This window comes from Vombatus ursinus, unplaced genomic scaffold (genome assembly GCF_900497805.2).
Source record: "Vombatus ursinus unplaced genomic scaffold, bare-nosed wombat genome assembly UNPS02014859.1, whole genome shotgun sequence".
NCBI classification, from domain to species: domain Eukaryota; kingdom Metazoa; phylum Chordata; class Mammalia; order Diprotodontia; family Vombatidae; genus Vombatus; species Vombatus ursinus.
This window is the reverse complement of record NW_020954637.1, coordinates 615,120-628,594: the sequence shown is the minus strand read 5'-3', so window position 1 is coordinate 628,594 and position 13,475 is coordinate 615,120. Positions and strand designations below refer to the sequence as shown.

General features: G+C 44.6%; 1 protein-coding gene across 2 annotated transcripts in view; it reads left to right on the top strand.

Moving 5' to 3' along the window:
* The window catches only part of NCMAP (non-compact myelin associated protein), a 44,780-nt gene extending 31,763 nt beyond the window's left edge, over window positions 1–13,017 (top strand). For both annotated transcript variants that reach the window (XM_027841475.1, XM_027841474.1), the window contains exons 2-4: window positions 3,344–3,436; window positions 6,575–6,659; window positions 8,317–13,017. In XM_027841475.1, coding sequence (XP_027697276.1) covers window positions 3,355–3,436; window positions 6,575–6,659; window positions 8,317–8,464 — 315 coding nt within the window. In that variant the 5' untranslated portion in view covers window positions 3,344–3,354 and the 3' untranslated portion in view covers window positions 8,465–13,017. The remainder of the gene's footprint in view (window positions 1–3,343; window positions 3,437–6,574; window positions 6,660–8,316) is intronic.
* The last annotated feature ends 458 nt before the right edge of the window (window positions 13,018–13,475 follow it).

The following is a 13,475-nucleotide window of genomic DNA, read 5'->3' as shown; positions in this document are numbered from 1 at the left end:
CCCTCAGGGAGCTTACTTTCTTACTTTCACACTTACAGGGAAACTGAGAGTGGGGGAGGGGGAGAGAAGAAGGTACCCCGAAGTCAGGAAGAGCGAAGCCTGGTTGGGAGGAGCTGGCCAATCAGAAGAAGGGATCCCAGGGAAAGGATACTGATGAGGTGTGAATTCCAGGGCCAGAAGTGCCTTGCGGGGATGAAAAGATGACTGAGACATTATGGAGACACCCAGAGGGGGAGTGCCTGCTAAGAAACTTGATTGAAGGGAACCCCAAGAGGCCTAGCCATGAAGGACCTCAGAGGCTCTTTGCCCGCCATTTTACAAATGAGGAAACTGAGGCCTGGAAAGGCTAAGTGCCTTGCCCAAGGCCGCACAGGTAGCTAAGGCCAAATGGAGGAATCAGAGAGAAACAGGCTTCCCTGGGAGAGTTCTTGGAATCTTGCTGTGCTCAGCACTGTGAGACAGGGCCCTGCTCCCTTTGACACTGATACGTCCCCACCAGAGAAACTCATGGACCCAAGCTTGTTTTCCCTCTTCTTGTTGTTTTTTTTAATCATCCAGAACAATTCTTTGCATTTTTGTGTAAAAAGGCCGAGGCTGCGGAGGACAGTGCATGGAAAGAACCCTGGGCAAGCCAGGAGACCCAAGTTTGATTCCAAGCCAGGATACTTTTTTTTTTTAAAGGCATTTTATAGAGGCCTTTTGTCATTAGGGCACATTCATTTCCCACCCCTCCTCCTCCAGACCGAACCCTCCCTTGTTACAAAGAAAAGCAATTAAGCAAAACCAGCTAATATAGAGACCGCATCCGAAGACACGGACAATGTTCTGCCCTGGTGCTCCCCCACCTTCTGCCATAAGAGATTAGGTCTCTTTTGTCGTCTCTTTTAGTCCATTAGTTTTAATCTGCATTAGTTTTTCTGTTGCTTGGCAATCAACTTCCTTTTAGTGATCTGTTCAGGTACTGGTGCTAACTACTTGTGTGATTGCATAATTCATTTCCCATCTCTGAGCCTCAGTTTCCCCATTTGGAAAACAGGGAGAATATTATTTGTACCACATACCTCACTGGATGGTTATGAGGGGAAAGCTTTGCAAAGAAGCTTTGTAACACAGCATGAATGTTGGTTACTCATGGATTCATTGTGTGCCATGCTAGCTTTTAGTCAGAAGACCTGGGTTCAAATCCTTTCTCTGCCATTCTCTTCCTATGTGGCCTTGGGTGAGTCTCTAAACCCCTCTGTGTCTCAGTTTCCTTATCTGTAAAGGGAGTGGTTGGACTAGTTGACTGAGGTCCCTTTGAGCTCTACATCTGTGATGTCCCCCAGAACCAAGAAGGTAGGAAGCTTTAAAGTCCTTTTCAGATAGAATCAAGACAAAATCGACAAGTATTTATTAAGCACCTACTATGTGCCAGGCACACAGTGTGTTAAGCACTAGATAAGCAAAGGTCCCTAGGTTATACAACAGGAGGAACTGAGGCAGAAATAAGAATCTAGGATTCTGAGTCTTGATTCTTTTTATTTATATGTTTATTCATTTTTGGAAGCATTTATTATATCTCCTCCAATGGAGCAGTTATTTTTTTAAAAAACCCTCATAACAAATACACAGAATCCAGCAAAACAAATTCTCACACTGGCCATGTCCAGAAATGGGCTGTCTCATTTTGCCTTTTAAATCCATCACTTCTTCAGCAGGACATGGCATCAGAATTTATCATCACAATGACCAGAGTTCTGAAGTCTTTCACAGTTTTTTTTTTTCAGCTATTTTATCTCTGAGATTCTGAGGTTCATTTAGGTTCATCATAGATGCAAACCTGTGGATGCAAAAGCATTCCTCCTGGCATTCAAAGCCCATCACAGTCTGATACCACTTGTCTTTTCCAGCCTTCACTTACATTATTCCATTCTATATACAGTAAGTCATAGCCATATTGGATTGTTGTCTGCCCCAGTACTTTTCTACCTCCATACCTTTGTTCATGCTGTTACCCCCACCTAGAATGCCATCCCTTTCCCTTTTTGCTTTTTTGGATTCTTTTTGGATCTTTAAAGCCCAGCTGAGTTATGGTGTATAGAAGAAACATGGCATCTGGAGTCAGAGGACATGGGTTTGAATCTTACCTCTCATACTGTTCTGCCCTTTCATTTCTGTGGGCTTCAGTTTCCTCCTAAAAAATAAATTGAATTTTAAAATCATGCATTCAGCTAAAGGATAGCTAAGTTCCCCTCCCCTACAGCAACAAATCCATGATCCTATGAAATGGCACAGCCTCCAGAAAGCCTTCCCTGATTCTTACAATCAGTGACAATCCGCTGACTTCCCTCACATAGCACTTTACACGTCTTAGATGTACATTGTAGTTACCACCTTCATTGATGACTTGTCCATATCACAGAGAGCCGCTAGGCGTCTCAGTGGATAGAGCACCAGTCCTCAAGTCAGGAAGATCTGAGTTCAAATCTGGCCTCAGACATTTATTAGCTGTGTGACCCTGGGAAAGTCACTTAACCCTGTTTGCCTCAGTTTCCTCATCTGTAAAATGAGGCAAATGGCATTCCACTCCAGTATCTTTGACAGCAAAACCTAGATGGGGTCATGAAACTTAATAACCACCACCACCACCACCATATCACAGAATCTCTAATATAGAAGAGACTTGGAGGGGGAGAGAGGGGATCATCTCATCTACCCCAGGCCCTGAGAAAGGATTCCCCTTCAACATATCTAATGAGTGGACAATTCAGCCTTTACTGGAAGGGAGCAGTGAAGGGCAGCCCACTTGTCTTATGGACAGCTTTCATCCCCTGAAGTCAAACCAGAATTTACCACTCTATACCCCCTACCCATTGCTCCTTGTTTCTGTCTTGAGGGGTCCAAGCAGATAAATCCTAAACCCGCTTCTGTAGAAGTTTCTCAAATACTATTATCTTTACCTCCCAAAGTTTTCAAAATTGTAGAAGGAGGGATATGATCACAGCTTACTGTCTACTAGACTGTAAGCTCCATGAGGGCAGGAACTATGTCTGACTTATATTTTATATCTTTTGATAAAATGGAAGCTCAGTAAGGTATACCTTTGTATCCCTGGAACATTGCAGGTTAATAAGCGTCTGTTGATTGATGGATTGCTCTCTTCCAGTGCTCAGCACACAGTAGGCACTCAATGAGTGTTGAATTTCAAATCTCCATGGTGCCAGGCCTAGAGCCTACCATGTAAGAAACACTGGGTAAATACTGTTGATAAACTGAATTTGTTTTCAGTGTTTTCAGTGGGTGTTCATGAGAAACCAAAGAGATAGGTGTTGCAGCTTTTGAACCTGTTTTCTCTTCTTTGTAGACAAGACCAAGATGACCACAGTGGCCCCTTTGGGAGGTGCCACCTTCCCAGGAAATGAGACCGCGATGTCCACCGAAGACTTCCTCTATAAGAGTAAGAGCGACTGAGTGAGGTGCCGGGGGCCGGGCCAGGGAACAGCAGCTAGAATGGAGGCTGACTCAGATGTGTTGGGGGCTCTCTAGAGAGGTGGCGATGGGCTGGCCGAGAGGCAAGGCACTCCAAGCATGTATTTGTTCATTTATTCATTCTTTGAGTAAACATTTATTGAGCACCTACAGTATATAGAGCCAGGTACTCAGTACTAGAGGAGATTTCAAGTTTATGTCATGGAGCTTACAATCTGGTAGCAGGATAAGATACTCACCTATGGCTGCATTACCTCACATTATATGCTAAGGATTCAGGCATGTGCAGGAGCTAGCTTAGGAGAGACAATTGGTCAAATGCTACAAATCAGGCAGACTTGATTTGTTGTGTGGTTGACTGTTTACCATAGGTTCCCAAACTTATTTGGCCTCCCCCACCCCTTTCAAAAGAAAAAAATTCCTCCACTCCCCCTGGAAATCTTACAAACTAGGAAAGAAGTCTCAGATTAAGTGTATGATTGCACCTGAGGCTACTACTGGACCCCTGGATCATTCCAGCACCCCCAGGGGGCGGTATCGCCCACTTTGGAAACCTCTAGACTCTAAACTTAGAAAAGTGGGGGACATCTAGGTGGCACGGTAGATAGAGCACCAGCCCTGGAGGCAGGAGAACCAGAGTTCGAATCCAGCTTCAGACACTTACTAGCTATGTGACCCTGGGCAATTCATTTCACCTCGGTTGCCTCAAAAAGAAAAGAAAGTGATGGGAAAGTATTAATAATATAAACTTAGAAGCGTATGTGGCATTTTGGGGAGAACCAGTTGTTAAACATTTACTTATACACCACTGTAAGTGTATAAAGAGAGACAGCTTTGGAGTCAGGAAGACCTGAGTTCAAATGTGATGTGTATTAGCTGTTTGACCCCTGTCAATCAATAAGCATTTATTAAGTACGTACTATGTGCCAGGCAATGTGCTAAACAATTGACAGTCCCCTGGGCCACTCTAAGACTAAAAATTGTCGATGAATCCCTGATCTATGTCAATGGAGGGAGTTTCCAAATTAGAAGCTTCCCACAGGGATGAAATCACAGGTGTAGTCCCAAAAAAAGCTAACAGAAGAGGTGAAAAATCAAGTGTCATGTAAGTGAGGTCATACTGACAGAAAAGATCAGGGAAGGCTTCATGGAGGAGGTAGCATTTGAGCTGGACCTTAAAGGATGAGACAGCCGCATTCTAGGCAAAGGGAAAAGCATGAACATTTGAGCACAGAAGTGGGAAAGTTCAGAGCAGAGAGCAGTCCAGTTTGGCTGCTGATGATAATAATAATCATAATAATGAATAATTACTATACATAATATACATAAAGTATACATTATTATGTATAATATAATATATAATAGAGAATAATAATAATAGTTAACAATCTATCTTCTATAAACATTTACTAAGCGCTTACGATGTGCCAGGTATTGTGCTAAGCACTTTACAAATATCTTGTTTGATCTTCACAACATCCCTGGGAGGTCAGTGCTGTTATTATCCCCATTTTACAGATGTGAAAACCGAGGCAAGCAGAGGTCAAGTGACTTGCCCAGGAATACAGAGCTAGCAAGGTCTGAGGCTGGATTTGAACTTGTGTCTTCCTGTCTCTAGGTCTAGTACTCTGTCCTACCAACTGCCTGGCTGCCCCCACTAACTCACAAGAGTGACTTGAGAGATTTTGTCAAATGCTTCACAGAAATCTAGTTATACTATAGATAGAGTATCTCCTGGTGGTCTAGTGATCCTGTTAATGTAAGAAATGATTCGAAGATGGTGCGACCTATTCTCCATCAAGCCACTTTGTCTTCTCAGAGTGCTCAAAAACCCTCCTGTTGGTAAAGTGTCCTAGAATTTTGCCAAGAACTAGAGGCCAAGCTTTACTGGCCTAAAGGTTGTACTCTCCCTACTTTTTTGTTTTGTTCTGTTTAATTTGGGGACCATGTTTGCTGCCATCAGGCCGGTAGTTCCTTTCCCATTCCCCAGGCTCCTTCAGAAATCACCAGCCAATCACGAGCGATCCCATCTGCTAAATATTTAACTATCTTAGTAGCTAGTACACATTGGCCCAGTGAACGTGGACTCATGGAGGGTGATTGGATGGCCTCTTCCTGTGCCCTCACTCATTCCCTGGATACCATTTTTGTTCTGTCCATCCAGTTGGTCCAATTCTAAACTGTGTTTTCCCTGATAGAGAAACCTGTGGGAAAAGAAGAGAAGGGCAGTTCTACCTTCTCTCCCTTGTCCTTTATCCCATACACTTCCAAGCAGTGATTTTATCACATTATCTGACCCTCCTTCCCCCCACCCAACATATCTATTAACAACAACAACCACTACTCCTTTGGGCTGCCCTTTGCAGTCACCACCAGCCTCAGCTCCTTCTGGAATATTGCCTTCCTGAGCCTGATACTCTTAGGAATTCATCCTCACTTGGTTGTCCTGGCCTCCATATTATATATGCATCTTTATAACCAGATGTATATGTTTGACCAAAAAGATGACTTTCTTTCCTTGAGGGTCTATAGTGGCCCAGAGAAAACAGATGTCACGAATGACCATCTTCAAACTTTTTGAAGGGGTTGTAAATACAGATTTATAGAAATACCTGGAATTTTACCCCATAACCACTTTTGGACGTTCCTTACCCAAGCTCAGGAGGACCTTAGGAAGAGGAAGTTAGTTCTGTTGTGGAATCAGTAGCCAGTGACTTCAGGAAGGTATATTTCACTTCTCAGGTAGGGGCCAAGCTTCATTTATCTTCCAGTCTTCTCCAGCAACTGAGTATGAGGATTTATAATTAGTAGCTAATGAATGAAAAAAAGAATGAATAAATGGGAACATTTTCATATTCAGGGAACAGCATGAATAAGACTTGGAGGTGGGGAAATTTAAAATGTATTTCAGGGGCAGAGATCAGTCCAGTTTGGCCAGAGCTTTGGCCATGTGGGGACAAGGCTAGAAACAGCGGAAGAACTCTGTGTTAGAGGCAGCAGAGTACAGGGCAGAGAGCCCTGGATGGGACACCAGGAGGCTTGGGTTCTAGTTCTGGTACTGCCGATCACTGGCTTCTCATTGCCTTCTCTCTCCGCCATGAGGCAGGTTCAGGAGCCATTGTAGCGGCCATCGTGGTTGGTGTCATTATCATCTTCACCGCGGTGCTCATCTTGCTAAAAATGTACAACAGGTACTGATGGGGACATCACAGAATGGAAGGGATCTCAGAGACCATCTAATTTGCCCTATACCTGGAAAGACTAATCCCTTGTACAGTAACCCCAACAAGCGGTCATTCAGTGTTTGTTTGGAGAGATCTATGAAGGAAAAGTTACTACCTCCTAAGGCTGGGGGTTGGGGTGGGGGCTGGCAGGATGGAGGAGTGGGATGGGGTGGGGTGGGGTGGGAATGAAGATATCTGAAACGGGAGTGAGAAAAGATGGTTTTGAAGTCTGAAAGTCAGGAACAGGAGGGGAATGAAGGTTGGCTTGGCCCTTCTATAAATGGAGGCCCCAGGTAGAAGTCTTCAGTGGGGAAGAGGGTGGGCCTTCAGTTAAGAAAATTGCGAGAGTGGTTGCGTGTTCTAGGGTGAGGAGGCTCTAGGTCCTGGGGGAAATTCCAGGATGAGATAGAAGCAGAGGCGTGGTTTTGAAGTCAAGATCACAGCTGAGAGGGAAATGAAAGCTGGCTTTAACCCCTCTACAAAATACAGGTCCCAAGAGGAACTCATCAATGGGAAAGACTGAAAATGTTATCACTCCTCTAAATTTTGATGCTCTGGGACAAAGCACCAGTCACCATGTCCTAGTTTCTGCCCTCACTATTGTAGCTTAAGTAGGACTCATGCCCATCCCTTTCTATGCTTCTTAGAATTTGTCTATTTTCCTGCCAGAGGGGCTAATGAATGAAAAAGTCTCAGAACCAGGGCAACTAGCAGAGGGATACATAGATAGTTTTGTTCTTTGGGTAATAATTTTTGTTTTTATAGGCATACAATTTATGAAGCACCTCCTGTGGCAGAGACCTGCAGCGAGGTGGCACAGTAGATAGAGTGCTGGACCTGGAGTCAGGAAGACTCATCTTCCTGAGTTCACATCTAGCCTCAGACGCCAGCTGTGTGACCCTGGACAAGCCATTTAACTCTGCCTGCCTCAGTTTCCTCATCTGCAAAATGGGGATAACAGTAGCATCTACCTTGAAGGGTTGTTGTGAGGACCAAATGAGAAAATAATATTTGTAAAGCACTTAGCACAGTGCCTGGCACATAGTAAACACTATATAAATATTCGTTCTCCTTTTTCTTCCTCCTCTTTCTCCCTTCTCCCTCTTCCTTCTTACTCTTACTCTTCCTCTTCCTCCTCATTTTGTTTTATCCGTTTAAAAACCTTCTTATGAGCAGGGACCCCTACGCTTCACCAGGCTTCTGCCAGTTAACACCTAGACTAGATGAACTATGTTTCTTTCTAGTATTTACATTCATAGGATCATGGGATAATAATAAATAGTTAATATTGATATTTAGTTTAGCACTTCAGGGACTGAGAACTGGAAGTAACCTTAGAGATCATCACATCCCCCCCATTTCACAGATGAGGAAACTGAGGTTTAAGATGGCAAAGAGACTTTCTCAAGACTATTCGGGGTATAAGTAACCAAACTAAGATGTAAATCCCATCCTGCTAACTCTCTGAGACTGTCGTGTAACTGGTGCAGGGCAACAATTAATAATTTTTTTTACAAGTTTTTAATCATCGCCTGCATTTTACACCCTCCTGGCCTCAGCTGTAGTCTCTGTTGTGAATCCTGATACCATACAACAGAAACCATTCACATGTTGTTTGTTACAGAAAAATGAGAATGAGACGGGAATTAGAACCCAAGAGCCCCAAGCCCACCTCCCCGGCATCTTCTGCAGGCCAGCCCAGCAACAACAGCGTCAGCCAGCCCACCACCGTTACATTCATTCCTGTCGACATCCATATGGAGAACCGATGACTAGAGAAGGTCCCTCCGGGGTCCTCAGCCAGATCTCCTGCTCCATTCGGATGGGCCCTCACTGAGAAAAAGGAAAATGAAGAGCCAGATTCCTGGCAGAGTCTAAGTCAAGCTGATGATGGCATTTCTGTATGGGATTGGAGCTGGGGACGAGCCCTAACAATCTCTTTTTCCCTCTAGTTAAAAAACCTAAGTAACTCTCTTGGGTCCCCTAACATTGACACAGTGGCAAACTATGTCAGATATGTATTAACATTTATGTTCTCCTTTCTCCCTGATCCCTGTAGCTGCTTCAAAGGGATAATGAATCCTAGAGAAGGGACTTTAGGATATACAGTGATAGAATGTAGAATATCTGATCCATCTTCTTGGATGATAGATCATCAGAACTGAAAAAAGCATTTGAACATAGAATATCCAATCTGGAAGAGTTCTTGGAACAGAGAATGGCAGAATTGGGCAGGGAGGGGACCTTAGAAAACAATCTCAGAGCTGGAAGAGAACTTAAAATGGAGAATTTTAGGACAATAACAGACCTGAATGGAACCTGGGAGACCCGCGAGCCCAACCCTCTCATTTTATAGTGGAGGGCTGTGGGATCATAGACCCATAGAGCCGGGAAGGACCTCAGTAGGCCTTCTACTCTATCCATCTCTTTTTACAGATGAGGAAACTGAGATGGAAGGAGGTTAAATGACTTGTCTCACAGGAAAATGAGGTGTAGAGAAGGCCCCGTGATGAGTTTGAGTTTCTGGCTGAACAGGGACAAGAACAGTTAAATTATTTCCAATGCTGGATGGCGGATGATGAGAGCCCCCAAAAGGGCATCTGTCCAAGTGCTTCATCCAGGCATGTCTAGTCTGCAAATTAAACCATTTTTTCCTGGGAACTCTATGGGCCTGGGTTAATTAAATAATAAAGTATACTGCCTCCTCCCCAGGTAAATTCCGTCAGTGGACGGAAGACAGCAAACCTAAATGTGAGACACCCCCAACTCCAGATCTGGAGATGGAATCAACAAGGGAGATGAGTTGATAAAATAGCTGAGGAGCTGAGCTCAGGACCAGAATCCCAACATCTGTGTCTGCCAGAGTATGTGTCTTCTTTAGACAGAGCTAGAGAACTGAAACACTCCCCATTCTTCCTTGTTCTAGCTGCCCCACGCATTATCACATCTCCCCCTACCCCACTTCATTCTGACCTATGATACTAGCTCACTCTTCTCTGTGAAGATAAGCAGTAGGAGCTTTACTGTCTCCATTTTACAGGTACAGAAACTGAGGCTCAAAGAAGGGCTAAGGCTATACATTTAGTAAATGCTTGACCTGAGATTCCAGCTTTGGTTGCCTGATTCTGGGGTCAAGGCTCTCCCACTCTACCATGTGGCCTTCCCAGGATTGAGCTGATCTTTCACTGATTTTATGTCTTGGTGGGGAGGGGAGGGCTGGGCTGCTCCCTGATGCACTATATGATAAGCACCTTAATCTCATCTATAATATCTCCAAGCCCTACTTTGGCTCTTCCTGGAGGTGGTTCCTAGTAACAACAAATCCCAAGCCTGGCTTTCAAACCCTTTACAGGAACACTGGATTTGGGATCCACAAGTCTGGGGAACCATCCCAGCCCTATCTGTAGGACCTTAGACAAGTCATTTCCATTCTCTGAGGCTTAATTTCCTTATATGTAATGTGAGGTGGTTGGACTGGATGGTTCTATGAGCAGCGTCTTGTCCCTGAAGCCCATAACCCTCTGTCTACTAAATACAAGATGGCGACCTCTTGTCTGTTATTGCCTAGTAGGAGAGCTCACTCTTCTTGCGAGCTAAGAGAAGCCATGAGACAGGGATTGTGATCATGCCTGGTGCTCAGATGTGTTAGAAACATACTAGCTTGGTCTCCATAAAAGGACTATGTGCCCTATAGCCCAACTTGTCTTGAGCTGGAGCCTCTGGAGGGATTGTGCCAAAAAGAGAATGTGATGGTTATATGGAAAGAGGAAGACCTAATTCAAAGTCAAGCCTCAGGCCATTTACTAGCTTTTTAACCCTACCCAAGAGATTTCATTTGTCTAAGCCTCAGTTCCTTCACCTATAAAGTGGGAATCATAATAGCAACCTCCTTCACTGGGTTGTATAAGGTTCAAATGAGAGAACCCCGGTAAAGACCTGTGCAAACCTTGAATTTCTTTAGAGACGGGAGCTGCTCTTACAAGGGGGAAGGTATGATGGTTTTATGCCAACGACGCTTGATGGTTCGATCAGCCAGCGGCAGCCTCAGGATGTTTCCTCCTTTCCACAAATTTCTTACAAGAACAAAATCCCAGGCAGAAGCCAAAAACGCAGAATGTATGATGCTGGCTCCGAAGTGCCAACCTCTCAAGGAAGCTGGGTAGTGTTTGCCTCGACACCTCACAAAGGAGAGGAGTGAAGGCTTCCAGCTGGGCCTTGGGCATCCCATCCCACCCACTCCCCTCAGCCACTTCTCCAAAGTTGTTATGGAACCTGCCAGGTGTTAGCTCTTGAGATCAACCCTAGGCCAGGGGTAGGGAACCTGCTCTAGGCACCCTCTTCTGTCCATTACAAATGCAAACACTCATTGTTCTCTGGTCCCCTTGGTTCTGATCTTGGTGTTCTGGGTTGGTGACTGAACTTGGAGTCATGAAGATCCTTGCTCGGATACTTACTAGTTGTGTGACTGTGGACCTAAGCACCTCGAGCCTCAGTTTCCTTATCTGTAAGATGGAGAGATATCACCTATCATACCTGCCTCAGAGGATTGTTGATGGGATCAAATGAGATTGTTCACGTAACATGCTTCGCAAACCTCTAAATTCTCTGCAAAATTTGGTTCTTAGTATTTTCAAAAAAATGGAGTGGGAATAATTCTAATGTGGAAGCCTATTTAGTCCCCCTCCCACCTCACCTTGTTCTAGGTTAGGAAGACAGCATAGTGTAGGGGACAGTGCATCAGGTATGGATTCAGGAAGACTCGATTCAAATCCTGCATCAGACACTAGCTGTATTACCCTGGGCAAGTCACTTTACCTCCAAGTTCTGTAGGCAACTCTCAAAGACCACAAGATGCAGAGAAGATGACATCTTGCATTGGTAGAGGAATTTCCTCCTCTGGGAGTTTACTTTGTCATTGAAGTCATAGGTCCTATCTATCCCTGTCCTTTTATTGGTTGAAAGAATGGGATAGAGGGCACAAGAGAAATCAGATGGTGGTGGTGATGATGATGATGATGATGATGATGATGATGATGGGGAAGGCTTGGGTAGTGCTTCCTGGTTCCATTGTCCTCATCACCTTTGATCTCCATTAAGCTCTTGTGAGATAGGAAGGGCAAGTAGTAGTGTCCCTATTTTACAGAGCAGGCAACTGAGGCACAGAAAAGCCACTTGTTCAGATGTACGCAGTTAAGTGGCAAAACTGGGACACAATCTCAAGTCCTCTGGCTCTTGAATCCATTGATCTCCCCATTGAGCTTTACTGCCTCTGTGTTGGGGGGAGAGGCAGGATTTTTACCAATTTGTTTTAGGTTTTATGTTTAATAAATAAACAACCCAACCCAATCCCCAATTTATTTTTAGTTGAAAATTGTAGGGCTTAGTCTGGGAGGGAGATGAGTTCTTGACTTTTCAAATGCCCTTTCCAAATATACCCCAAATTGGCATTTTTGTCCTGTTATAAAAAACTCAGTGCCACAGTTCTTTGTGGGTGTGCAGCAACCCTATAACCATGTCCCCAGGATATTTGAGAGGCCCACTCGGTGACATTGAACAGTGGGATCATTGTCACCCTTTCTCTGGGCTCTTTTGTGATGGGCATCCCCCTCAGCAAGGGAGGGAGTAGAAAGCCTTGACTCAGCAGTCCTGGGGCCAGCCCAAGGCGTCTGGCCTGGGGAAAAGTGGCTTCAAACAACACTGACCCTGGGCTGGCCCAGGAGTCAGGAGACCCGGCCTCTGCCGGCCAGGCCCCAGCTTCACTGTGGATGCAGCATAGCAGTCCTGGAAGAGGGCTTAGGGACCATCTAGTCCACTCTTTACCTGAACCCAGACTTTTTCTCTAACATCCCTAATACAAGTTTATCCTGCCTCTGCTTAAAGCCCTCCAGGAATGGGGAGGCTGCCACCACCTCCCTCAGCAGCCTGTTTTCACTTGGGGACAGGTGGAAATTTCTTAGAAAGTTTTTCTTATATCGGATTGCAATCTGCCTTTCTGCAGTTTCCACCCATTTCTTCAACCAATGACTGAAGCCAAAAAGAGCCAATCTAAGGATGGCATGGTAAAAAAAAAAACAAAAAACAAAAAAAACACCTGACAGTGAGTCAGAAGACTTATGTCTGGCCTTTCCTACTTACTATCTCCTCTCTGGGCCTCAGTTGTTTCATCTGTAAAATGAGGAGGTTGGACTAATCAGGGCTTCTTAAACTTTTTCCACTTGTGACCCCTTCATCACTTCTTAAATTGTGTTTAATAAGTTTAAGAAAGCGCAGTGAATAGAGCTCCGGCCTTGAAGTCAGGAGGACCTGAGTTCAAATCTGGCCTCAGACACATGATACTTACTAACTGTGTGACCCTGGGCAAGTCACTTAACCCCAATTGCCTTGCCAAAAAAAAAAAAAAGCAAATACCCCCCCCCCAAAAAAAAACCAGAAAGAAGTTTAAGAAGCACTGAACTAGATGACCTTTAAGGGCCTTTCCAGGTCAGATCTCAGTTCTCTGATTCTGCAGGACAGTCTTTCTTCCAGTAATTGAAGATAGCCTTCATGTACGTCCCTTCCCCCAGTCTTCTATTCTTCAGGCTAGTGTGACCCCATCCCTTCTGTCCTCACATGGCTTGACCTCCAGGCCTCTCACTATAATAACAGATTTCCTTTGTAGAGCATCTTGAGGTTTTCAAAGCATTTTACATACCTTATCCCCATTTTATAGATGAAGAAAGTGAAGCTCAGAGGGGGTGTGATGGCCTGTGGTCACATAGTTAGAAGCAAAAACCTAGGAATTGG